General features: G+C 49.1%; 1 protein-coding gene across 4 annotated transcripts; it reads left to right on the forward strand.

Moving 5' to 3' along the window:
* Window positions 1–6,505: 6,505 nt before the first annotated feature.
* On the forward strand, window positions 6,506–24,988 carry Zfyve27 (zinc finger FYVE-type containing 27). 4 transcript variants are annotated; one of them, XM_036169620.1, is made up of 13 exons: window positions 6,506–6,691; window positions 7,449–7,646; window positions 9,988–10,058; window positions 11,899–12,085; window positions 15,792–15,887; window positions 17,155–17,267; window positions 18,169–18,308; window positions 18,947–19,018; window positions 20,263–20,283; window positions 20,422–20,566; window positions 22,480–22,526; window positions 22,806–22,887; window positions 23,667–24,988. In XM_036169620.1, the coding sequence occupies exons 2-13, from the start codon at window positions 7,450–7,452 to the stop codon at window positions 23,729–23,731; spliced, it is 1,236 nt and encodes a 411-aa protein (XP_036025513.1). In that variant the 5' UTR covers window positions 6,506–6,691; window position 7,449; the 3' UTR covers window positions 23,732–24,988. The 4 variants fall into 4 exon arrangements, with proteins under 4 accessions (XP_036025513.1, XP_036025523.1, XP_036025532.1 ...); XM_036169630.1 differs by lacking the exon at window positions 20,263–20,283; XM_036169639.1 differs by lacking the exon at window positions 6,506–6,691 and having other exon boundaries at window positions 7,449–7,621.
* The last annotated feature ends 112 nt before the right edge of the window (window positions 24,989–25,100 follow it).

Here is a 25,100-nt window from a genome sequence, read left to right on the forward strand (position 1 = left end):
TCACTAACAGCTCATTTCCCCTCACTCCATTCTACTTCCTGTTCCTGTGAATCCGGCCATTCCAGGAACATCACATGAATGGAATTGGCACAGTTTTTCTGACAGCTGCCCAGGTTCACCCATATTGTACCTTCTGTCACCCCCACCCCACACACACCACCACCAACAACTGCCTTGACACAGGGTCTCATTTAAACCTGAACACTATCCCAGTGTGTGAATTCTGGTTTTGTGTATCCTGTTCATCTATTGATAGGCACCTGGGTTCTTCCACTTAATGCTAGTGTGAAAAATGATGCCATGGACAGGGGCATATGAGTGAATACCTTTTTAGACCCTGTGTTCTATTCTTTTGAGGTATAGTATATAACCACACTTGGAATTGTTAGATTACATGATGGTTCTATTTTTAAATCTTTCAGAAATTACTATGCCATTTTCCACACTGGCTTTCCCCATTACATTCCCAGTGACAATGCACAAGGGTACCAATTCCTCTACAGCCTTACCGACACTTACTATTTTCCGTTTTATGCATTTTTAATCGAGTCTGGCTATGTAGCCCAGGCTGGCCCAACTCACAATCCTCCCCCCTCAGCCTCACCAGTTCTCAGATTGCTGGTATGGACCACCTGCATTCAGGTAGACATTCACTTTTAAGCGACCACTGATCACCTCGTATGTCAGGTCTCTATACTTGGTACAAACTGCCCAGATATTAAGTGTCTGGGCTCTCAGAAGTTCAGGGTACCATGGGGGAAATGCTGGTTGATGGGTGTCTGCTAGAGGTAGAGCAGAGTTCTAAGCAAACATAAAAAGGAGGTGAGGGATCACATGAGAGAAGATGTCACTGAGGGCCGAGCTATTGAACAGGGATGTGAAAGGTAATGGGAGGAGGCCAGCAGCACACCCTCCAGGAGGGCCTCTACTGTTTTCAGCTGCTCATCTTTCTTCATCGGCACCAAGTTAGCAGCCATGTGACCAGTGCTCAGGAGGGCCAGTGCTCCATGCAGCCTCAGATGAGGGTGAAGCTAACATCCAGCTGCGGTGTCAAGAAAACCCACAGAATGCCCACTCAAACCCCTCCAAACGCCAGGACCCTAAGGAGAATGCAAGACAGTGCATGTTGATTGATAGTTAAGGAATTATGTTTCTTTTCGGGGGGGTGGGGGGCATGGTCTTATGCATCACAGGCTGGCCTCACAGTCACTCTGCAACTGAGAATGGCCTTGAACTTCTGATCTTTCTGCCACTACCTCCACCTCAGCCTCTCCGTCACTGGGATCACAGGTGTGCAGCACCTCCACCAGTTTCCATGGTGCTGGGATTGAACCCAGAGCTTGATCCAAGTCAGGCAAGCACTCTGTCAGTCCTTAGTCATTAAGTTTTGAAATAATTTGAACAATTTTATTGAGAAGCATAAAAAAAGATAAAGCATATTCCAAAAGTGACGAGAGAATCATGGAGGCTGGCGTGGGAGATCTGGCCAGGAACTTGAATTTGAAATGCAGAGATGTTTCTGAATGTCACTTTCTCAGAAAGAGTGGGCAAGGGAGCCCCCTGGTGGCAGAAGGCATGCTTAGCCATTCTCCTTTCCAGCTTGTATTCAGTAGAGTCTGGAATTCCTCCAAGGGTCATAGTGAGTTTTATGACTCAGTTACACGGGCCATAAACATATTTTTGTAACAATACGAAGAATGTCCTCTGAAAATGTGCAGTTAAGGTACTAGGTACCCTCTTTGATCATTTTCTGTTCTCTCTTAACCTCTTGTTTGTATCTGGAAGGATTGAGTCAAAGGTTTTATGATGCTCAGGAGGGGACAGATAGGGTAGAATTAAATTATAAAATGATAGGCCTGGGGGCGTATCTAAATGGTATAGCACTTTCCTAGCATATGCCAGGCCCTGGGTTCCATTACCAGTACCGAAACGAAATAAAATTAGCCCCTCACCCCACCCGAAGCAGGTCAATGTCTTAGGATCAGGGCAAGACTTTGCTCACCATTCTTGGCCATGCCTGTTGTCCCATTTGGTCTTTAGTGCCTTCTCGTATCCTCTAATAGCTGTGCCAAATAATGTCTAGGAGTTTGGGAATTGTAGCTGGAGCTGATCTAGCTAGATCTGATCGCATCGAGAGAAAATAGATAAACAAACAAACAAACAAATAAACAATCAACATTGCCACCAGCCACAGCCAGCCTCAGATCAGACCTAGGAGGAAAAGTTGCAAAGAAAATAAGATCTATCTTTGGAGTGAGTCACTGATAGTAGAATTCCAGGTAGTTAAGTCATTGAAATAAGCAATTTTTCTCTAAGAAAGGATAGTCTTTTTTTTTTTTCCTTTGAAACAGGATTTTGCTATTTAGCCCAGGCTGACCCAGAGTTGGTGTTGCTGGGATTACAGGCCTGCTTTCTCATGCCTGGCTGGGCACAGAGGCAGGTAAATCTACCCCGTCTCTATGCTCAATACTTTAATACTGGGGAGTCATTGCTTTGTATTATGGCTGAGTCAGGTTAGTGTCTCCTGTGAAACTAAGAGCCCATGGAGAGTAGGATGTGAGACTTGCTTATTCTTGACAGTTTCAAATCCACTCATGTAAGGGAAGAGGTATTCTGCTGGGTCTTAGATGAGAAGAAATGTGAACATCCAGGACTGGCTAGACCATGGGAAGACACTGACAGGCTTGAATCACTTGGGGGAACATTTGTGCTAGAAGCTAGATGGACAGAAGTTACTCCAGCCAGTTTCCCCAGTAGCCTCCGTCTAGGCAGAAGATCCATCAAGCAAACAGGCAGTGACTTTGCATGTGCCTAGTGCTAGGATGGGCAAGCCCATGGCACCAAGCCAGATGGGCACCTGACCCACTGATGGAGTGTGTGGAAGGGAGACTTCCTGAAGGGGTGAAGTGAGATATGAGCCAAGTTGTGGAAAGAGTAGGAGCTGGCCCAACAAAAGCTGTATGGCACAGCCATGGCAGATGGGACACACTGGGGGACGTTCCTGAAGAGCTGATGTGCTGGGGCCTCAGGGAGGTCACTCATGCCACTGAAAATTTCTCAAGTCTGAGCAGAAGGATGGTCAAAGGTGTGTGTGCAGGAGGAAGAGGTGAGAGCAGCCGTGGCTGTGGCCTCTCTGGGAACAGCGCCATCTGAAGGAGGAGGTAGAGTCCAGCAGACAGTTGAGCACTGTGTGGAATTTGGATCTGCTGGCATTCTAGACTTCTAGACTTGCAAAGATAGTAGTGATCCTCTTCCTCCTCCTCCTCTTCCTCTTTGTCTTCTTATTCTAGACAAGGCCTCATGTATCCCAGTCTGGCGTTGAACTTGCTGTATAACTGAGGATGACCCCCATCTCCTGATCCTTCTGTCTCCATCCCCCAAGTGCTGAGATTATAGGCATGTACCACCATACCTGGGGGTGGGGCAGATCAAACCCAGGGATAGGATAGTACTCTACCACCCTGAGCTACATCCTTTAACCCTGGATTTCCAAGGATTTTTGTCTCATTTCTGGCTGGGGGTGGTGTAGGTAGAACTTAGAGTAAAAGTGAACATGGTAATGACTGCTAATGTGTGTGTGTGTGTAGGCCAGAAGAGGGCACCAGATCTTTGTGGACCCGTAGATGCAGGCATGTTTGAGACCTTCAGCTTACTATGTGGGTACTGAAATCTGAACTCTGGTCCTCATAACTTCTTAGTAAGTGCTCTTCCCTGCCAAGCCACCTCTCCAGACCCTGCAAACATTTAAAATGATTTATTTATTTTTATTTTATGTGTTTGCGTGTGTTGTCTATCTGTATGTATGTGTACCACATGTGTGCAATGCCTGAGGAAGTCAGAAGAGGGCGTGAGATCCCCTGGAACTGGAAATACAAAAGGTTGTGAGTGCCATATAAATGCTGGGAACCAACCCCAGGTCCTTGATAAGAGCAGCAAGTGTCCTTAACTGATGAGCCACCTCTCAGTGCTCACCCCCCAGTTAACATTTAGAAACCATTGTTATGGATGTGTGTGTAGTGTTTATGTGTGCGTGTTGTTTTGTGTGTGTGTGTGTTGTGTGTGCAGAAATACACGTGTCATGGTGCATGTGTGGAGGTCGGAGGATAATCTTTGGGAGGTGGTCTCTTCCTCCACCATGGGGGGACTGAAGTCTGCCCTCAGATTTACACAGCTTTCACTCACCAAGGCATCTTGTCCCCCACACTTAAAACATGCTTGGAATTTCTATTCTCTAGCACATTTTATTTTTACCCTGTAAAGTTGCTCCTAATTATCCCTGCTCTCTTTCTTTCTTTCTTTCTTTCTTTCTTTCTTTCTTTCTTTCTTGTTTTTCGAGACAGGGTTTCTCTGTGTAGCTTTACGCCTTTCCTGGATCTCGCTCTGGCTGTCCTCGAACTCACAAAGATCCACTTGCCTCTGCCTCCCAAGTGCTGGGATTACAGGCATGCGCCACCACCGCATGGCTTTATCCCTGCTTTATAGTTGGAAAAAGCAACTAAGTAACTCCTGCAATATGGAATCCTCCCACCTTACTCCGGTTGGGCCTGCAAAGCAGAACTTTACAAAATCCCTCCATTCTTCAGCACTTCATTTTGAGGTAACTGTCAACTTGCATAGTCATAAGAGTGTACCAGTTCTTTGTCATCGGGACTGCCAGCCCTCAAATACTAGGCTTATCCCCAACTAGCACTTATAACTTAAATCAACCCATTTATATTAACTTACATTCCGCCACGTGGTGTTGTCTCATCTCTGTCCTGGCCATCCTGCTTCCTCCACCTCTGGCTGGTGACTCCATGCACCCAGATTCCTCCTCCTCCTCCTCCTCCTCCTCCTCCTCCTCCTCCTCCTCCTCCTTTCTCTCCCCGGAAATCTCGCCTATCCTTACTGGCTCTTCCGCTTTTTATTCCACCAATCACAGCAACACCTCATCATACACTGTACACATATTCCAAAACATAAGAGATCCTGTGAGCATTTCCTAAGGGAAACATCTTGCATTCTCTTCCCCCTTTTGCGCCATACCTACTACATACCAGTGCTCAAGCTCCTGGAGACCTTGATATAGGAGGAGGCCAAGACAGGGTCGTTTCCCGGACGCTAGTGTTATCCTGGGCACTAAGATGGACAAAGAAAGAGCAGTGAAGTGTCCAGTGTTGCCAAGCGCTCCTGCAAGGAAGACTGGAAGTGTCCATTGGGTTTAACAGCCAGAACACCACAGGTGACCCAGGAAGACAGGATGATAGTTGGTGAGGGTGTACAGCAGAGTGCAGCAAGTCAGATGAGGAAAGAAAGAAGACATTTCCTGTGAATCTTGAATCTAGGATAAGGGTGAGTGTTAGTGAGGGATTTCGGAGCCCGTGGAACAGTGACAGGCCTTAAGGAAGCGAGAAGAGTTGGGATTCCCAGTACAGCTGAGTCCTGGCTGGAGGAGGAGTTGGTAATAAAACCTGGGACTGTTCAGTGAGGGTGGTTATGCCAGTAGGCCGCCAAGGAGGCTGCAGACATCTGACTCCTGCTAAAATGAGTCGTTTGCACTTGGATGGAAAGAAGAAGCAGGGCAGGCGGGCGGGTGGGACGGCAATTTGAGGAGTTGGCGGGAGTCCAGGGCCTTTGTAGGTAACAGGAGAGGGTTCAGCTGGCTGAGATTGATGAGCTTGAAAGGGAGCCACAGGGATGATGAGGCCAGGAGATGCAGACTCTGGGTGGCGTCATGGCTGGGGTTACTGGGATCCAGTGATATATCTGGCTCAAATCCCAGTTCCAAGAGGTTTATGTGCTGTGACATTAAAGAAGTTACTTACCATGACTCAAATTCCTCATCTGTGAAATGATAACCGCAAAAGGGTTATTGAAAGAGGATCAGTTAAGAATGTGCGCAAAAAGCTTAGTGTACTGCCTGGCTGCTGGTTAATGCAAACTCATGGGATGTGTGTTTTAAGGGACACCAACTGGGTCACAAGCTGCGAAGAGGACTGAGGCAGGAAAGGCCTGCGCAGGACCTTGAAGACAGAAGCTACCCACCGCCATTCTGTCTCTACTAGGCAATTGACATAGAAGATGTGTTTTCTGCCTTTCCTAGGCTCACAGAGCTTCTACCCAAGTTTTCTTTCTTTCTTTCTTTCTTTTTTTTTACCCTTCTCTTCCCCCTTGTTTTTTGAGTCAGGAGCTCCCGTAGCCAAGGCTGGCTTTGAACTAGAAATACTCCTGCCTCAGAATCCTAAGGGCTGTGATTACAGACGTGCTTCACCACGCAAGTCTCTCTAGCTGTCCTTTTGGTAATGTTCCGGAGCTAGGCCGGTCCCCAGGCATTAGGTCCTAGGGTGCCGGAGTATTAAGTGAGTCGTCTCTTGCGTGGCTGGAGTGGAGTTGACAAGGGAAACGCGCACAGGCGCAGTACCGACCAGCTCGCTCACCTGCGCTCGGGTGGGAGGAGCTAAACCCGGAGCTCCGCCCCAAGGTGGGACGGGCGCGATGACGTCACGTGTGCGCCACCGCAGAGCGAGTCGCGCGTCCCGGAAGCGACGGCGGCGGAGGGGGCTGAGGACTCTCTGGGACCTGTGACTTCGGAACGTCGGTGGGAGGTGGCGCGGCGTGGGGTGGGGCGGGCCTGAGGGAACGCTCCGGGGCTTGGTGGCCCTTCCGTTCCCCTGGCCGTCCCTGCCCATCTGTCCCCTGGGCCAGCGTCCGGGTAGGTGACGGCCATCACCCCCCCCACCCCCGTGTGTTTACTGAGTCTGGCGCTCCCACCCGGTGGGGGCGGCCACCTGCTGGCCCAGCGACCTTGGGCGTGGCCTGCCTTGCGCGGCTTCGGGGGTGATGGTGGTCGAGGCCTCGGTGGGTGCTGACCTGCTAATCGCCTTCTTAGGTGCCTGTCTCGCGCCTGCCCTGGGTTCCTTTTTTCCTGGTTTTCCTAGCGGGAGTTTGGGGTCCGGCTGGCCCCTTTCCAAGTGATGAATGGAGGAGCCAGGGTTAAGAGCGTGATAAGTGTTTTGCTAGGAAGAGTTCATGAACCTTTGGGAGCCCTGCCAAGGGTCTTCCAGACTACATACACTGAGGGTGTTGACAAAGACTTCTCAGAGCAAGAGGCACAATCCTCTCTAAGCCGACACCTGAAGGATGAGTAGGATTACCAGATAAAGATGGGAGAAAGATATCTCGGGACATCATTTCTCTTGGGATTACCAACTGTCTTCCTTCAACAACCTGGTTATTATGGTTTATATGTTCTTCAAAGGTTTGGGAGGGGGAGGAAGAGTGTTGAAGGGGCTCATGAAGAGCAGGCTTTATACCCAAGTGGTCCACTTCACTCCGTTGATCTTCAGCAGGAACAAAGTTTCCACCTGTCTGAAATGGGTAGTCCTCTTACCTTGGAGGTTTAATTCTAAGTACCACATGAAATAATGCAAACTGAAGTGCGTTGTAAGTGTGGGGAATTATGATTACAGGATGCAGACAGCAGCTCGGGACCTGACCGGGCCAGAGGTGAGCCCCGGCGTGATGCCTGAGGTTCTCTCTGAGTGTCCACCAGCCCCCACCAAGTCCACAGCGTTTGATCTTTTCAACCTGGTTCTGTCCTACAAGAGGCTAGAGATCTACCTGGAACCCCTGAAGGACGCAGGTGATGGTGTTCGGTACTTGCTAAGGTACAGACTTTAGGGGTTGCTTTTCCTGTGGTCTCCCTGCCTCTCTGGCCAGTTGGGCAGTAATTGGGCTGACTTTTCTGTTCTAGTGATGACTAGTTCTGGAGACATTGTTTGATCTCTGGATTTATTCAGGTCTACCTGTGTTCCAGCCCTACGCAGGAAAGGCAGGAACTGGGAAGTATCTGACCTTCATCGGGATTCTTTGTGGCTGGATAAGCTCTTCTCAGGGACCGCTAGAAAGCCTTGGACATTGGCCTACTAAAGCTTGAGCAGGCTTAGGGTTTCCCACCCCGTTCTCTCCCAATGTTAACATAATTAATATTAAAATATTGATTTTATTTTGTTATTTTTGTATATGTGTGGCATTTGTATGCAGGTCAGAGGACAACCTTTGGGAGCTGGTTCTCCTTCCACAGTGGATTCTAGGGAGCAGACTCAGAGGCTTGGCAGCAAGAGCGGCTAAGCTATCTCACCAGCAAGTTACAATTTTAAACAAACCTCAAATACAAATACCTTTGAAAAAGCTGGACACCATATTCATTTGTTATGTAGAGTAATGGTTCTCATTTTTTTTCCTGATTTGCACTGTCTGCCAGCAGCAGACCCATTCTTTTTTTTTTTTTTCAGAGCTGAGGATCGAACCCAGGGCCTTGTGCTTGCTAGGCAAGCGCTCTACCACTGAGCTAAGTCCCCAGCCTCCATTCTTTTTCTGATACTTGTCTCCCTCCTCTTACGTGTACCTTGTGTATATTGACCTTAGGACATGGTGTCAGTGGCTTCGTTATTACCTATGCTCTTTTTTCTTAGTTTGCTTCTTTTTATTTTAACGTATTTTATTTGTTTTTTGAGAGAGGGTCTTATGTAGCCCATACTGACTCCAACTAACTGTGGCTGAGGCTGACCTTGAATGCCTGATCCTCTTGCCTCTACCTCCCCAGTACTGGAGTTATACTCGTGCTCCCCCACACTAGGTTCTGAGTGTCCTTTTGCATAACTAAGCTAGCAGCACTGTGTAAAATGACGTCGTCTGTCCCAAACAAACACACAGAGGCTTATATGAATTATAAATGATCCGCTAATAGCTCAGGCTTATTTCTAACTAACTCATATATTTTAAGTTAACCCATATTCCTTATTTATGTTCTGCTGTGTGGCAGTACCTTTATTAGCATGGCATGTTCATCTTCTCCCTCTGTGTCTGGCTGGCGACTTGACTCCACCCTTCTCCTTCCCATCATCCTTAGTTTCGTCACCCTGCCTATACTTCCTGCCTGGCTACTGGCCAGTCAGCATTTTATTAAACCAATTCGAGTAACAAATTTTTTTGGTCAGAGCTGAGGACTGAACCCTTTGCTCTACCACTGAGTTAAATCCCCAGCCATATGGAGTGACAAATTTTTACAGTGTACAAGAGGATTATTGCACAGCAGCACTGTCCTATGAGATTTGAGTCACTTCTCTCTCCTCTTTGGGGACTTCTGTATTGTCATTTGGTGGTGGTGTGTGGGTGGGGCTGTGTCTCTTCTCAGTTCATGCAGGTTGTGTTTCCTGGATGACAACTGCAATGCATGCTCTTTTTTTTCCCCCTGAGGTCTGAGCCCAGGGCCCTGTGCTTGCTGGGCAAGTGCTCTACCACTGAACTAAATTCCCAACCCTTCAGTTTTAGTATGGTAAAGTAGGTAATCTTTTTCTCCTTTTGAATGAAAGAGATAAAGTAACATATGGGCAAAGACATCCATATTGTTTTTTTCTCGATTTAAGACAAGGTCTTAATGTAGCTCTGGCTGGCCTGGAATTCACAATGTAGACCAGCTGGCCTTGAGCTTGTAGGGGTTTGCTGGCCTCTGCCTCCTAAGTGCTGGCATTAAAGGTGCCCTGTTGATGAATTCTTGGGCGAATGGACGGTGAGGAGGGTTTTGGTTTTCTCCATATCTGTTATTTTCCGTGGTCCAGCAAGTAGCCTGGAGAGTGAGCTGATAATAGTCTTAGGAAATTGTGACATAAGGTAAAGGAAGTTGCTAAAAGAAGAACCTTGTCAGTGCCCCTAGTGAAGGACAGAGCCTTACACAGCCTGGTGAAGCGGTAGGAACCAAGTTTCTTAACAGATGGTAGAGAAGCTCTTCCCCCTGGAAGGAGGGTCTGCGGATCTTCCAGTTTGTCACCCCAGGGTCAGTGTGTGACCTCTTTGTTCCTCTGCTAGCCTCCTGACCTACAGATAGGCCCATGTGTGTTTCTCCGGGGTCCTTGTGCTTCTCCTCTCCTCATGTCCAGATTTGGCTGGCTGTCTGCGCTGCCGGGCCTCTTCAGGCTGGAGTCTTTTGATCAGAACTCTCTGTTGTAGGTGGCAGATGCCTTTGTGTTCCTTGATGACCTGCCTGGGCCTCAACATCTTGTTCCTCACTTTGAACGAGGGTAAGAACTACTTCTGGAGGCCAGTGGGTTTTTGTGAATGAATGTGGGGGAAGAACCCTGGGTTGCAGCAGTGTGGGAGGGACCACCTCTTTGCCAGTTCGATTCCTCCTAGGTCTCCTTGGTGTTGGGACCCAAGCTCTGGAGTGATCCTCAGGACTCAGCCTCTGTGTGACTTTGGGCACATGATAAAGCCTGTCTGTTGAGACTCCCATTTCCCTCATTTCTGAACAGAAGATAGCAGCAGTCTTTCCTCATGATCACTGTGAGGAATGAGAGCTTGTGTGTGCCGCTCAGCCCAGTGCCTCACATGGACTGTAGCTGCTGCTGATTCTGTATTGCTTCTTTCCTGACTGCTGATGCCTCCACCTTTTCCCATTTTGCTTTCCTATCTGATTAGGGGTCCTTTGCCAACATGACCTGGGGTAAGGTTATTGGGAGGAGGATCTGAGGAGAGACTTTTCCCTCGTAGCTGTCATTTTCTGTGGTCCAGCAAATGAGCCTGGATGGCCACCAGCGGTGGGGAGAGGCACACACTCAGAGCCAGGAGGAAGACGTGGCCGGGTGGTAACTACAGAAGTCCTGGATGGCAGTATCTCCTGAGCACTTCTGTTGTGTATGCTGTGGCCCAGCCTTTCAGGGTTGGAATTGTCAGGAAGTGACGGAAGGGTACAGGGCAGTGTTCAAAGGAGCTGGTCCTTTATGTGTTCTTACATCACACATGATTCTCAGTATTTCCTATGGACATGTGGAATCAGTGGGTTGAAAATTATCTCAGTTTACACAGGATCATCTAGTTTTGGACTGCTTTTTTTTTCTTTATTTTTCTTTTTTGAGGCAGGAGCTCTCTATGTAGCTTAGACTTGCCTTAAACTCACCATATAGTCCAGGTTTGCCTGGAACTACCTATTCTCCTGCCTCAGCCTCTCAGATTTTGAGGGTTACAAATGTAACCACCATCATACCCAGCTTTCTTTGTCTTAGTTGGATTCTTCTTTGATTAAATCTCCTAGGATGTTAGTGTATGTGTGTCTAAGCATAGTTCTAAATTCAGTCAGTTTCAATGACAAATTGTGTAGTTAGCATTTATGATGGCCCACTGCTGTCTTTGTTTGCTATTGTGATATTGTGTTACAAGGGAGAAGTTCCTGCTTTGAATTTTGTCTCTGCCTCGTTATCTATCCCTCAATCCTCAGGACTCCTACACTATCCTAAAAGTCAAAGGAAAGGCTTCCAGTCTGCCTTAGTGGTAGGAAGAGAGGGCCATATTTTCATCCTGCAGCACCCAGACTGCAGATGTGAGCCATCTATTGTGTGCTGTGGCATTTTTTTATTTTATCCTAGTGTGTGGGTGTTTTACCTGCATGTATGTCTGTATACTATGTATGTGCAGTGTCTGTGGAGGCCAGAAGAAGGTGTTGGATCACCTACAACTGGAGTTACAGATTGTTGTGAGGCACAGTGTGAGTACTGGAAGTCAAGCCCAGGTCCTCTGGCAGAGCAGCCCATATTTTCAACCATCAAGCCATCTCTCCAACCCACAAGGCATTTTTTTAAAATTTAAAAAGGCTGGAGCTCATCTGTGACCGCATACCTGGTGCTCACAGTTTCGAACCTACTTTCGCTGAAGAGACATCATGTCCATAGTACATGGTGTGGTGATGAAATCTGTGAGGGAAAACAGAACTGGTTTGAGCAGGCCATAGAGAGGGGGATCTGGAGTCCTACCCACAGTGTGGTCAGGCTGGCTTCTCAGGCAGGGCCTGGAGGAGGTGGGAGGCAAGCATGTGGACAGTGCGCAGGCTTGTCTACTGTGTCACCTGCGGTGTTCCTGATCTCCTAGGTGCCTGGTACTCCATGGGTGCCTTGATGATTTCGGTGCCTGCCCTGCTGGGCTACCTTCAGGAGGTTTGCCGGGCACAGCTGCCAGAGTCGGAGCTGATGCGGAGGAAATACCACAGCATAAGGCAGGAAGACCTACAGAGAGTTCGCCTTTCCCGACCGGAGGCTGTGGCTGAGGTGAAGAGCTTGTAAGTATTGAAAGGAGGCCAGGAATGTGGGAGAGTGAGCCAGCTGCCACACTGCATGCTGCCTGGGTGCCACAGACTTTCATTCTACTTAATCTCTTTACTGGTTCTGCGCGGAGACACTATTATTATCCTCCACTTACAGCTAGTGACTGAGACTCCAGACTTAGCTGCCGTCACAGCTATGTTCTTTCCCCAGAGGGACCTCTAAGGGTCTTGCTTGGGTGCCGCTTGTGCAAGCCACTGCTGGGTGAAGGGTTTATCTAATTATTCTTTATCAGTAAAAACTTGGGAGTCAGATATTGGGGTAAGAACCTGAATGATCAGAGAAGCAACCAGTAAATGACCCCCCCCCATTCCTTAATCCAACAGGACTGAGATCCTCTCTAAGCCTCGCCCTACCACTTCCCGTGTCTGTCCTCAGTCCTCTGTAGTTAATTTTGGTCAGCTAGTAGCCAGCTCTGTCCTCTTATTGGCAGTCTTGGGAATATCAGAATGCCATCAAAATATCACACCACAGCTGGGCTTGGATCCTACCTCTTCACTTCTGTGCAACATCCGACAACTCTCTTGCTTCTCTGTGCCTCTAGTCCCTCATCTGTCGGATGTGATGTTGAGCTTATGCAGAGGATGGTTGTGAAGATTGCTTGAGTGTTGGGTACCCAGGAAGTGTTCAGTGTTAGTCATCATTACCATCCTAAACATGATGTGGCGGGTGCTTTGAGGAAGCAGCTTTAAGAGTGCTGAGGAATGTTAACCTTGTCGACTTCAGTGGCAGCTGCCTTTTCCTGTGCTTTTCCTTGGTTCAGGCTCCAAGTAGGCTTTTGACATACAGCAGGGGTTATAACAGAACTAACATGCCCAGAAGTAGAGTCATCAGGAGTGAAGTCCAGGAGTATGGGAAAACAAATAAACAAATGAAACTTTTAATGTGAAGTAATTTATTTTTATGCATTTCTTTCTTTCTTTTTTTCTTTTTCTTTTTTTCTTTCTTTCTTTCTTTCTTTCTTTCTTTCTTTCTTTCTTTTTTTTTTTTTTTTTCTGAGATGATCTCATGATGCAACCTTGGCTAGCCTGGAACTCAGAATGTAGACCCGGCTGACTTCAAATTCACAGAGATCCAAGTGCTAGGATTAAAGGTGTGCACCAGTATGCTTGACACTGAAACAATGTTTTAATATTTGACAAGAGGCACAGAAGAGTGAGACAGTTCCATATACCATTCATACAGAGCTGTTACTAACATTTGCTCACACTGTCTTTAGCTTTCTATTTTTTCCCTCAAACCATTTGAAACTTGGTAAACAGCCCTCTGTTTACTCCAAACATTTCAGCATTTATTTCTTGAGGTCAAGGACATTGTCTTATGTATCTCCAGGAGGACAGTTGGAATTAGGATATTTATATTGATATATTATTAGTACTTTTCTTTGCTGCATAGTTCATAATCACATTTTGCCAGTTGTATTGATGAAGTTTTTTAATATTGGTTTCCCCTGGTCCAGGGTCCAATTTAGAATCATACATTACATTGAAGGTCTTTTCTTTCCTGTACTGCTAAGACTAGATCCAAGACCTTGGCTAGTAAGCACCTCAGCCCTCACACTTAATTTCCGTGTTCTGTTAACATGGGGTGAGCGGTTCCATGTGACCTTGACATACTTGATGCAGTACAAGCTCACTGTTGTTGTATGTCTGTGTATGTCTGTGTATAACCGTTTGTGTTACTCTGTTCCTTGTTAGATTCAGGGTATGCATTTTGAGCAGGGCTGACAAGTGGAGCGTCATAGTCCATATGAGAGCCACACGATGTCAGGAAATACTAACTGGGTCACTTGTATAAGACTTCTCTATGTAAATTATTGTTTACCCTCGGTTGTTAGTAGTCTGTGGAGAGATAGATTGAGACTGAACTACCTTGTTCTCATCAGCTTCCACTCAACGGCTGTAAAAGCCATTGGTGGGTCTTGTAAGTAAACTGCAAAAACTCTGGGTTTGGTGTCCTTGGTTTCGGCACCAAAATGTTAGTAAATTGATGGCTGAAACTGCAAGGAGACAGTTCAGCCCTGGAGGGCGAGGTAGCCCGGACACCTCGAGCTACTCAGAACAAGAGCTCTGCCCTGAAGGTGTCCTGGACACCTGGAGCTGTTTAGCACAGCTGTGATGGCTGGGGCTGCAAAGAAACAGCCCAACCTTGGAAAGGAAGGTTTTCTGACTTCTCGGGAGAGTCAGGCCTGGAACTGCTTCAGCAAGGAAGGGTATCCTGACTCTTTGGGAAAGACAGGATATACCTGGTGTGATGGGGCATGCTCTCCCTGCAGGACACAGCAATCCTGCTCCTCTCCTGGAGAGCCACAATCTCTGGCTCAGTCCACTCTGGGACGTCCCAGCAAGGTTCTGTTCACCAGTCAGTGAAGGTCTTCACTCAGTACTCTTTTGAGAAAGAGGTTTATTTGGGAAGGAGGAGTCCAGGAGAGTAGCTGCCTCTACCAGGGAGGAGAGAAGAGCTCACAACTGACCGGGCAGGGCGGTTTATATAGGATGTCTAGGGAGCGGAGTCAACTGTGATTGGTTAGTTTATTTTCTGCCAGTTTTGTGAGCACGGGGCCAAGATGGCCCTGATTTCAGGGCCAAACTGTGTTTCTTTCATTGGCCTTTCTTGGCTTTTTGACACTACCTCTAAGGCCATGGCACATTTCTTTCACTGACTCAGATTTTAGGGGCCAAGAGTGTTATTTTGGTACTAGTTTCAGAATCAGGGCATATTTCCTGGGTTCTGGGTTTGGGGATAAAGTGTTCATTTCTCTGGCTCAGGTCCCAAACACAGGCTGTATTTCTTTCCCTGGTCCTGGGCCCTAGGGCCAGGATTCTGCTGTCCTGCTCTGTGATTGGTTGATTTCACAAGTCAGTTGGACAGGGACAGAGATGGCTCTGATCTGAGCTAAACATCTTGGAGTGTCCTCAAGCTAAACTGGCTTTATCTGAGCCATCCTTCCCTAATTCTGGGCTCCAGGGTCAGGGTGGGTTTCTCTAGCCAGCCCCTTTTCCCTGCAGGTCCTACCATCATGAGTTTGTTCCGTTGTAGTTGAGAAGTGGTTCTCTGCTCACCATTTTGTTTGCATTTATTTTCTGGCATTCTGCGGTGGGGAAGTGTGCTTCTCATTTATTGTCAGTATGAATGTACAGGTTATTTCACTCAGCAGGGTCTAATCTATTAGGGTCCTTCCATCTTGGAGTGTCCTCAGTTTGGCCGTGGGACCCTTGAGCTGGTTTTGTCTTCTTTCATTATAGCCCCATCATTTTTCAGTGCTGCCTTGCTGGGTGGCACAGCAGAATACTCACATTTGTCTGACTTTCCCTGTTCCAGCTCCAGAAGCAGCCATGTCTCTAATGAGCTCTGTGGGGAAGGAGAACACCGAGTCTACAAAGTGGTTCCTCCTAATTGTCGTAAATAATAAAAAAAAAAAAAAAAAATAGCCAGGACCTTAACTGTTTCACCTCAACAAGGGGCTCCCAAAGGAGGTTGGAATGGACTGGAACACTATGCCAGACCATCGCCCGGTACCAGTGTTTACAGACGGTGGCCACTGCTGGCTAGCTGTGCCTGTGAGGCCCAGCCTCTGCATCCGCATAGCTTCTATACTCCTGGATGGGTAGGAGGGCTTGGGAGGGGCAGGGCTTATCCACTCACAAGCTCCTGTGTCCACAGCTTGATTCAACTGGAAGCCTTCCTGAGCCGCCTGTGCTGTACCTGTGAGTCAGCCTACCGTGTACTACACTGGGAGAACCCCATGGTGTCCTCACAGTGAGTGGGCCCCTTCCTTCCCACCTGCCGCCCTGTAGGAATCTATGGATTGAACACCACCACCCCCACCCCCGCCAAGTGAAGCCAGCTACCTTGAAAAGGCTTCTGCCCCACCCGCCTCAGGAGAGGAGCACACCATGGTCCTAGGGTGTGGGTCTACACATATGCTTTTGAGCCTAAATGATTGCTTTTGTGTAGGTGCCATTTTAAAAAGTACACAGTAACAGTACTCAAATAATAGGCAAGTAACTCATTGTGTTATCTACCATCCTGCTCTAACAGCTGAGCTCATGTTCAGCTGCCTTCTGGAGCTGCTCATGGCCTATCAGCTTCATGTTTCTTTTTGGATTTGTTTATTTAATTATATATATACATATACATACATATATATATGTGTGTATATATATATGTATATATATATGAATGTTTTGCCTGCATGTTTGTATGTCTGTATACATGTGTGTATACCCTGAGGGTGCTGGTAACCAAACATGGTCCTCTATAAGAGCCCAAAGTGCCCTAGGCCAATGAGCCACCTCTCTAGCCTGTGTGTGAGATCTCTCTCTTCATTAATTACATCATAAGCGGTTACAGCAAAGTCTTTGGAATTATTTTGTAATGTGGACTGTGAATGATTGTAATTTATGGAAGTGTTCTGTTATATATTTAGATAAGTTCTACTTTTCATTACTAGCCCTACAGTGAATGTTTTGATGGACTTAGTTTTAATTTTTTGAAAAATTTTTAATGATGAACTTAAAAGATGAAATTGCTGCATAAATGGAATGCATGTTTTTGAGGCTTTCCTATATCAATAGTGGCTATAAGGTCTGTCTCGGCTTCTTCACTGTGTGCCAGGCCCATGCTCAGAGGCTCCTGTTTACTGTCTGTCTTTTTCTAGTGATCCCATGGAGTAGATGCTGTTTAACCTGCACTTCATAGGTGAATGAAGTAATGCTTGAGAACCCTGGGACTTGTCCCAGAGGCAGTGGAGAGTCTTGTCTCAGGCCCAGTCTGTGTCTAGACTTCAGAGCCTAGACCCTTCGAGTAATGGCCGCTGAGCCAGCGCCAGGGACTCCCTGCTTGAGACACAGTGTGGTTTCACTGGTGTCATTTGATAGACACCAACAACTTGGCACTTCTGAGTACTTCCTCAGCAGTTCCACACTGGTGTGATTGGCAGGTCTTGCCAGTTTGTGCCCAGAGCTGTTTCTTACCTGGTGTTCCCCGTCAATTCCTCCTGATCTTGGACTTTGTGTTCATCCAGGTTCTATGGCGCTCTCCTGGGCATGGTGTGCATGCTCTACCTGCTGCCTCTCTGCTGGGTCCTTGCCCTTTTAAACAGCACGCTCTTTCTGGGGAACGTGGAATTCTTCCGAGGTAAGCCCCAGAGAGCCTGACAGCTGGGCCGAGGCCCACCCTGAGGACCTGTTTAGGCTTCCTGCTTCTGTGTATTTGCTGTGCTTGCCACAGCGGGCAGCTTTGCACTGGGGTGTCTCTGGGAATGTGGTGGGGTGGGTGTCTGACTGTTCTCTATGTCCGTGGCTGCCATTAGAGGGTGCCCTCTCCTTTTTTTCCGAGACAGGGTTTCTCCATGTAGTTTTGGTGCCTGTCCTGGATCTCTCTCTGTAGACCAGGCTGGCCTTGAACTCACAGAGATCCGCCTGGCTCTGCCTCCCAAGTGCTGGGATTAAAGGTGTGTGCCACCGCCGCCCAGCTTCCCTCTCCCTTTTTAAGACTGATGCATCACTGCTTACTGATATGGTGGCTTCTAGAAGATAAAGGAGGGATCTTTCCCCTAAATTGCTACCTACTCCTTCACTGTGGCCACCTGGAGTAGCTGCCACATCTCCGTGTGACCCCCGAGTGTGCTGTCCGGCTTCTGGATGCTGGGCAGTCTGGAGTGGCCCTGTGCTTGGTGATTGCTCTCCTTGCTTCCCTTCTGTCCTTAGTTCATGGTCACTTGCTGGAGTGACTCTCTGGAGCAGAGGGGTGAGTGCTGATAGAGAACACTCCTGGAGTGCCACTTCCTTTGTCTCTGGGAAATTAATTCCCTCTAGAGTTCTTTGTGGATTTTTTTTTTTTTTTTTTTTTAGACAGGGTCTCACGTTGTAGTCCTGGCTCACTTGGAATCTTTTTATGTAGCCCAGGCTGGCCTTGAATGCACAGAGATCTACCTGCTTCTGCCTCCCGAGTGCTGAGGTTAAGGGTGTGGTGTGCAGCCCACCGCCCGTTTCCTGTGTCTCGTCACCTCTGACCCTGTTCTCCACTCCCTTCGCAGTGGTGTCTGAGTACAGGGCTTGTCTGCAGCGGCGGATGAACCCCAAGCAGCAGGGGTTTGCCTGTGAGAGCTCAGCACTGCAGGATGCCGGGGGGAGGAGTTCTCTGCTGGACAGCTCGCCTGACCCTACACCCACAGAGGTGAGTGTCCTGCCGTTGGCAAGTGGGTCTTCCCCATTTTGTCTTTTTTCCTCCCTCTTGTTTGTAAGGCATAGCTGCTGGGCTGGGGCTGCAGAGCTTCTTCCTGCCTAGTCTCTGGGATGCCTAGTAATAAAAAGTGCAATGAAACAGCTGCTTGGGCTTTTCTGAACACTTGCCCTGTGTCCCGTGCTGCGTTAAGTGCCCTTGGGGTGTGAACACTTGCTCTGTGTCCCGTGCTGTGTTTAGTGCCCTGTGGCGTGTGAGCACTTGGTCTGTGCACAGTGGGGCACTAAGTGCCCCGTGGGGTGTGTCTTGAGGATGGGGATGAGATCATTTCCAGTGGCACAAGAGAAGGCTGAGGCACAGAGTGGCTGCCAAAAGCTTTTAGCTAGTAAACAGCTGGGTCTTGGGTAGGCTCTGACGGTTAGTTACTGTGGGTCCAGCCGAGTCTTGTTCTGGGTCATGCCCATGGGGTTAGAAGGTGCCCTTTCTTGTGATTGCCTCTTTCCTGCAGCTGTGCAGTTTACTTGGGCGGGGACCAGGGGTTTTGGAGCCTAGCCACTGGCTCTCAGCAGGTGGCTCTCTACCCTAGGGACCCGGGGTTGCCAACCCTTTTGCCATAGAGTTTTTCTTCCTAGGACCTCACGCCAGGCAGTGTGGAAGAGGCTGAGGAAGCTGAGCCAGATGAAGAGTTCAAAGATGCAATTGAGGTGGGTGGCCTTCTCCCAATCCCCTCTACTGACCAGGCCAGATGTTGGGTGGGCTGAGAGCTGTACTTTTTGTTTTTTGTTTTTTTCCCCTAACATCCACATGGGAAGCCAGAACTTGATCTGAGCTGGAAATTCACTGGTTTGAAAGAGTGCCACTGGCCCCTTCCTTCTCTCCTCATCTGTCTTGAGAGCCCAGGGAAGGGCTGGCTCTGCTAGCCTATGCAAACCACTGTTGGGAGGTGGTGGTTTGTCACCCGGCTTGAGGTTATGATGTCAGGGGGGCATGTTTGGAGGAGGCGCCTGCCCTGTGCCTCTGCCTGTCTGTAGACTGAGTTCCATAGATGTCCCTTTGGGAGGGTGGAGAAAGTGGATGCCTAGCCAAATGCTAGTTCAGGGGAAGTTCAGCAGCCTTGATTTAGACAATGATTTAGATTGGTAGTTTGGAGATGTGTTTTTTTTGGCTTGTAAACTTTTAAAATAGTTCTTTGAGCCAATGTTTGAAACAGGATGGATTTCAGTTAGAACTGTAGACTTGCAACTTTCCTAGTATCTCAGAGTCTGCAGCAGTCAGTATAGATGAGGGCCATTGTCTGCTGTTGGACAAGTCACAAGATTGCTCAGCTGGGAGAGGTGCTTTTTGCCAAGTCTGATGGTCTGAGTTTGGTCCCCAGAACACTCATGGTGGAGAGAGAGACATGACTCTGGAAAGTGTCCTCTGAGAGGTTGTTGGAAGAGCAAGAGGCTTGTGATTTTAACTGGGCCCTGGCTACACTGCTGACTTGCCCCTCAGACCCACCCAGTCCATTTCAGCTGTGACTGCGATAGATTTCCTCAAGTTGGTAATGGTTGTAGGCTTGATCTGTGGAAGGTGGAAATAGCTATGGCACGGGCTTCCAAGCATTGTTGTTCATGACCCAAGTAAGGACACACTTTTAGATCCAAACCCGTTAATCCTCAGTTCTGTAAAATGTGTGGAACGTAAGTGAAACACAGCCCAAAAGACTGTTATCAGGGATATTTCCTTTCCTGCTCTGTTCTCTTGAACTGTAAGTGACCAGTGGCAGTAGAGTCATGCCAAGCTTTCTCTAAGCCTCCATGGGGCTGGGCTGCTTCCAGAGAGCCCACTGTTAATCTCCCCCTGCGGAAGTGCTCAGGGCACAACAGTTTGTCCTGCCTCTCTTGCTCCTCCCTTCCTGCTAGCTCTCTATTTTCTCTTCTTCTTCTTCCCCGCACCCGGGAGGCAGGAGACCCACCTGGTGGTGCTGGTAAGTAGAAGTGGGGTGAAAGCGGTAGGGCTGGTTAGCTGGGCCACACTTCATGGGTCGCCATGCCCAGGTGCCTCTGCATGCAGGACCTGGGCTGTTGTAAGTGATGAGCGGGACTGGAATAAGCTGTTCCCACAGGAGGATGATGAGGGCACCCCGTGCCCAGCAGAGGATGAGCTGGCCCTGCAGGACAATGGGTTCCTCAGTAGGAATGAGGTGTTGCGCAGCAAGGTGTCACGGCTTACAGAACGACTCCGCAAGCGCTATCCCACCAACAACTTTGGTATGGCCAAAGAAGTGGGTTGGAGGGGCTGTGGCTAGGGCGGGCGGGACACCTGGGCCTCGGGAGCAGAGTCCAAGAATCGTGGGCACTTGTAAAGATATCCATGGAACCTTGGTGAATGTGCAGATGTCTCAGGACTTGTGAGTGTGGCATGAGTGTAGGTCTCTTCATGTCCACCTCTCATTGTTGAATATTAGCTGACAGGAAGAGAAAGTACCCTTGGGCCCAGGCTACAGAGAACTGTGATCCCTAGGCAGCAGAACTTGACAGCAAATACTAGCTCAGCCAGTGTCCTTGGGCAAACTATGCCTCAGTTTCCCCTTCTGTAAGAGAGAGTTCTTGTTGGGTTGTTGTGGATAGCATGACAGTGCATGCCAAGAGTTAGCACAGGGCCAGGCTGCCTCTTAGTAACTGGGTGCTGTTCATGTGGGAGGTGCTGGCTGGGCCTGCATGTCCCTGAGAACCTGTCTTGGTCATTGTGACCTGGGTGTCTGCAGTAAAGGGTACCTTCTTCTGGGTATGGTAGTTTTCTGAGGTCACTTGTAGCCAAAGTTGTAGTTTGGTTAGTTTGCATTTTGTGGGGTTGTGGGTAGATCAAGGACAGAGCTTGAAGGGTGGGTCTGATTTTGAGCACAGCTTGGGGACCAGGCTCTGATATGGATAAAGTCCTCACGAGAGCCTAGAGTAACCGGTGACTGAGAGTCTCTGTGGCCTTTGACTTGAGTGTTCCAGTGTTTAGTGAGTTTGAAGGAGGGAAATGCCTGAATTTATCTTCAGGAATTTGAGGGCCTCTGGGCCTGCCTTTCCGCCCCTGACTAGTAGTGTGGTTGTCTTTTCAGGTCAGGTGTCCTGGACCTGCTGTTTTCTTTCGTGTGTCAGCATCCCTAAGCACTGAGGATCCCCTTTATTTGTGCTGACTCCCTGCTTTGATAGACACACTCAAGGCTCAGGGTTCTTCCATAAACATGCTGTCATTTCTCAGGTGGATGGGGTGGGGCAGGCAGATCCTCTGGGCCCAGAAGCAGCAAAGGGATGTTTGCCTCAGACATCTCTACCATGGTCCCCCTGGCTCCACAGTCTTCCTTCCTTGACCCCAGGGAGTCTCTTTTTAGCAAGAGCTGTGGGTAATCCTGGCTGGACTAGAAAGGAGCTTTGGGACTGGCATGGTCAGACATGTTACCCAGGAGTCACAGCTGTGCCCTCTGCTGCTGATTGCTGCCCGTGGGATCCTAATTGGCCCCAGAACCTGTTTTCTCCATCTTCTGCCTCTCCTTATGTCCACCCCTTGCCTGCCCGTCACCCTCTGAGCTGCTGGTGGCTGTTGTGCCACTGTCTGATGGCCTTCCATCTCATCACACTGGCTGACACAGGAAGGTGGTGGTCCTGCTTGCCACCGGTGCTTGAGAATTCTGCCCTCCCTCCGTGTCATGTGGAAGGTGTCTGGTTTCACATGCTTCTCTTGGAATCTTCTCATGACAGAAAGCAGGAATGTGCATTTCTTGGAGGCCTGTCTGTCCCTCCGCTGTGGGCAGGTGTTTGTAAGGAAACATTATGAAAGGATCACATATGGTGGGCTTCACTGAGGACGCCTGAGTCAGGTCCCTGATGGCTTGGCTAGATTCCAGGGAGGAGAGTCTCTGGGTGCTCCTTGATAATCTGCCAAGCTTGTGAGTCAGGGTGCAGGACCACTCAGCGTTGGGAGGGTGCAAGAATCAGAACTCTGGGTAGCCTGGTGGCAGCTGCTCCTAGGGGTGGGCACCTTTTCTTATTCTGAATCCAGACTTCCTCTAGACTGAGATGCTGGGCTGTGCCAGGCTGGGGTCCTAAGTGTCCCCGTTAGAAGAGGCAGGAGCAGTTCGGGTGAGTGGCCTGGGCTGGGTCATAGCTGAGCTGCTGCTGCCTTTGTTTCTCAGGGAACTGTGCAGGCTGCGCTGCCACTTTCTCGGTGTTGAAGAAGAGGGTAAGTCTGGTGCTTTGTGCTTGGCGCAGTGTGCTGTGGCCGTGCTTCTGTGGGACTTGGGAGAGCCGTCAGTGGAGTCCCGGTCTCAGGTCGCAGAGGGCCAGTGCCTGTGCTTTACTCAGGCCCACACCCTTACCAGCCTTCCGTTGGCGTTCTGTCGGGTCTCATTCCCACCCTCCTGAGGCCCCTCTTCATCTTACGGGATTGGACGGTAGGAGGGAGGAAGTACTGGGTGTCTGAGGGTGGGCTCCATCCAACACTGACGTTTCTTGTTTCCAGCGGAGCTGTAGCAACTGTGGGAACAGTTTCTGCTCTCGATGCTGCTCCTTCAAGGTGCCCAAGTCCTCCATGGGGGCCACAGGTGAGGGTGCAGCCAGTGGGTCAGGGCGGCTGGCTGCCTTGGGAAGAAGGGGTGAGGGTATCTTCTTTCCCCGGAGGAGACCACCTGGTGAAGCTCATTTTCATTACCCCGGTAACATTTTTAACAAAATCAAAATGACTCCTCTTCTTCTCCTAAAAGCTATACATGTTTGTTGTGAATAACACTTGTGGATGAGCAAAAGGAAGAAAATCCTCCCATGTGTTCCAGACAGGGTGGTTGGGTGTGGGCCTGTCTGTCACTGGCATGTAGGTGGCATGAATGTGCATTGGTGTTCTTGAAAACGGGTTATATTTCACTTCCTGCCCTGTGCTATGTTGTGATGTTGGGTAAGCTTTTTCCCTTCTGATCTTACAAGTAGCACATGCTTGTTAACTATAAAATTTGGAAATTATTATAAAGAAGAAAGGAAGAGAAAAGTGATCCTGTAATCTTACCACCCAGAGATTTTTAACCACCGTTAAAACGTTTAGGGAAAATTTCCTCTGGTATTTTATTTAAAAAAAAAAAAAAGGCTTTAAAAAAGTGTTTTGTTGATGCCGAAGAATTTCCAATGCATAGAACACCTGGGAGAGGCCCGTCGTTGGCATCAGAGCCCCAGTGCTCCAGCGTGTCTGAGGGCAGGGAATGAGCTGGGTCAGGGAGGGTGTGGGCTGGGCCGTGGGTGGTCTGTCTACGGACTGGGGAGGCTAATTCAGTATTGGCGCCTTGAGCCTAAAGGGTACAAAGAACCGTCTCACCGCGTTCTTCTTCCTTTCCAGCTCCTGAAGCCCAGAGAGAGACTGTGTTTGTGTGTGCCTCCTGTAATCAGACCTTGAGCAAGTGAGAAGAGAAGAGAGAGAGGCCAGGCTCCCTCTGTCCTGGGGCCAGCAGCAGACCCTACTCTCCCAACACTGGTCCTCTGAGGCATGTGCCGGGCAAATGTAGCCTGACAGCTAGGTCCTTCCTGCCCTTCCCCTGCTGCCTCCAGCTGGGCTGGTGATCCTCTAAGGCCCTCGGGGAGAGGACTCCCTGGAGCTGTTTGCCCTGAACAACCCTGTGCCCTGTTGATTCCGGACTGACCAGAGAATGTCCACCAGAGGGCAGAATTGAGCAAAGCCTGCTCTCATCTGAGCTCTGATGGTCAAGGCCAGACTGACTAGGCTCTAAGAGACCTGAGGTGGGGAAAGAGGTTCTTCCCTGTTGAGTGCTGGGCCGGCTCAGCCCAGAGAGCCTGCAGGATGACTTAGACACCATGGCCTGACTCTGCCCTTTGAGTAGCCTCAGGAACTGTAGTTTTCTAGACATGATTGGAGTTCCCAGGTGCCCAGAAAAGAGTGCACATGAGGGTGCTGATCAAGTCTCTCAGTGTCAAGTGGATGGTAGCACTGGGAAGCTCTGCCTGCAGGATCTTATCTCCCATGACTCTCTGGTGTCCTCAGCCCTGCTGGGATGGCTGTGGGACCCTCACAGCACTCCTGCTCCTGCCCTGGGTCTAGGGCACCCCACCTCTCTCACACTGCCACCTCTCCTTAACTCTTACCCCATAGAACATGAGGCCAGGGGAGTGGAGCAGAGATTCTGAAAGCCCTTGGCCTTTGAGGTCCAGGAAAGTGTAGGACTTGAATGGCTGGCTCTTAGAGTCCAGGGCTGTTCCTGGAGAACAGCGTCCATTGTGGGATAAGGTCACATGATTAGTTTTATGTTCCCTCTGATCTGCCAAGGGGGCCCTATTCCTCTTCTTAAGCCATGAGCTGGCTCAGGCCCCCCTCCCCTGGAGCTGCCCTGTCTTTTCAAAGTATTTATTTATTTATTTCATGGTTCCTGGGAGCATGCAGCACAGGGGTGGGGTGAAGATGATGAAGGGCTTCTGCCTGAGACCCTTCGCTTGGGACTGCTCTGCAGGACCTTGCATCTGGGTGTGGGATGAGTGACTCCCGTCTGAAGCCCTCTTTGCTGATTGGCCATATACAGAGCAGTGAGGTTTGGCAGTGCGGACCAAGCAGGTGAGGTGTATGTACCCTTTGTCCTGATGAGCGCATTACCTCTGTGCTTATTGTAAAGGAACTGTGTGGAGAATTGTCAATAAAAGGCCTCAAGCTTAGGCTTTTGTCTTGTCCTTGTGCCAACACTCGCCATCAGGGTGGAGACCCAGGTTTCTTAGAGCTGTTTAGATTTTTCACTTTGCCAAGGGTGGCCTGTGGGGTGGGTCTTTG

Source organism: Onychomys torridus, chromosome 1 (assembly GCF_903995425.1).
Source record: "Onychomys torridus chromosome 1, mOncTor1.1, whole genome shotgun sequence".
NCBI classification, from domain to species: Eukaryota; Metazoa; Chordata; class Mammalia; order Rodentia; family Cricetidae; genus Onychomys; species Onychomys torridus.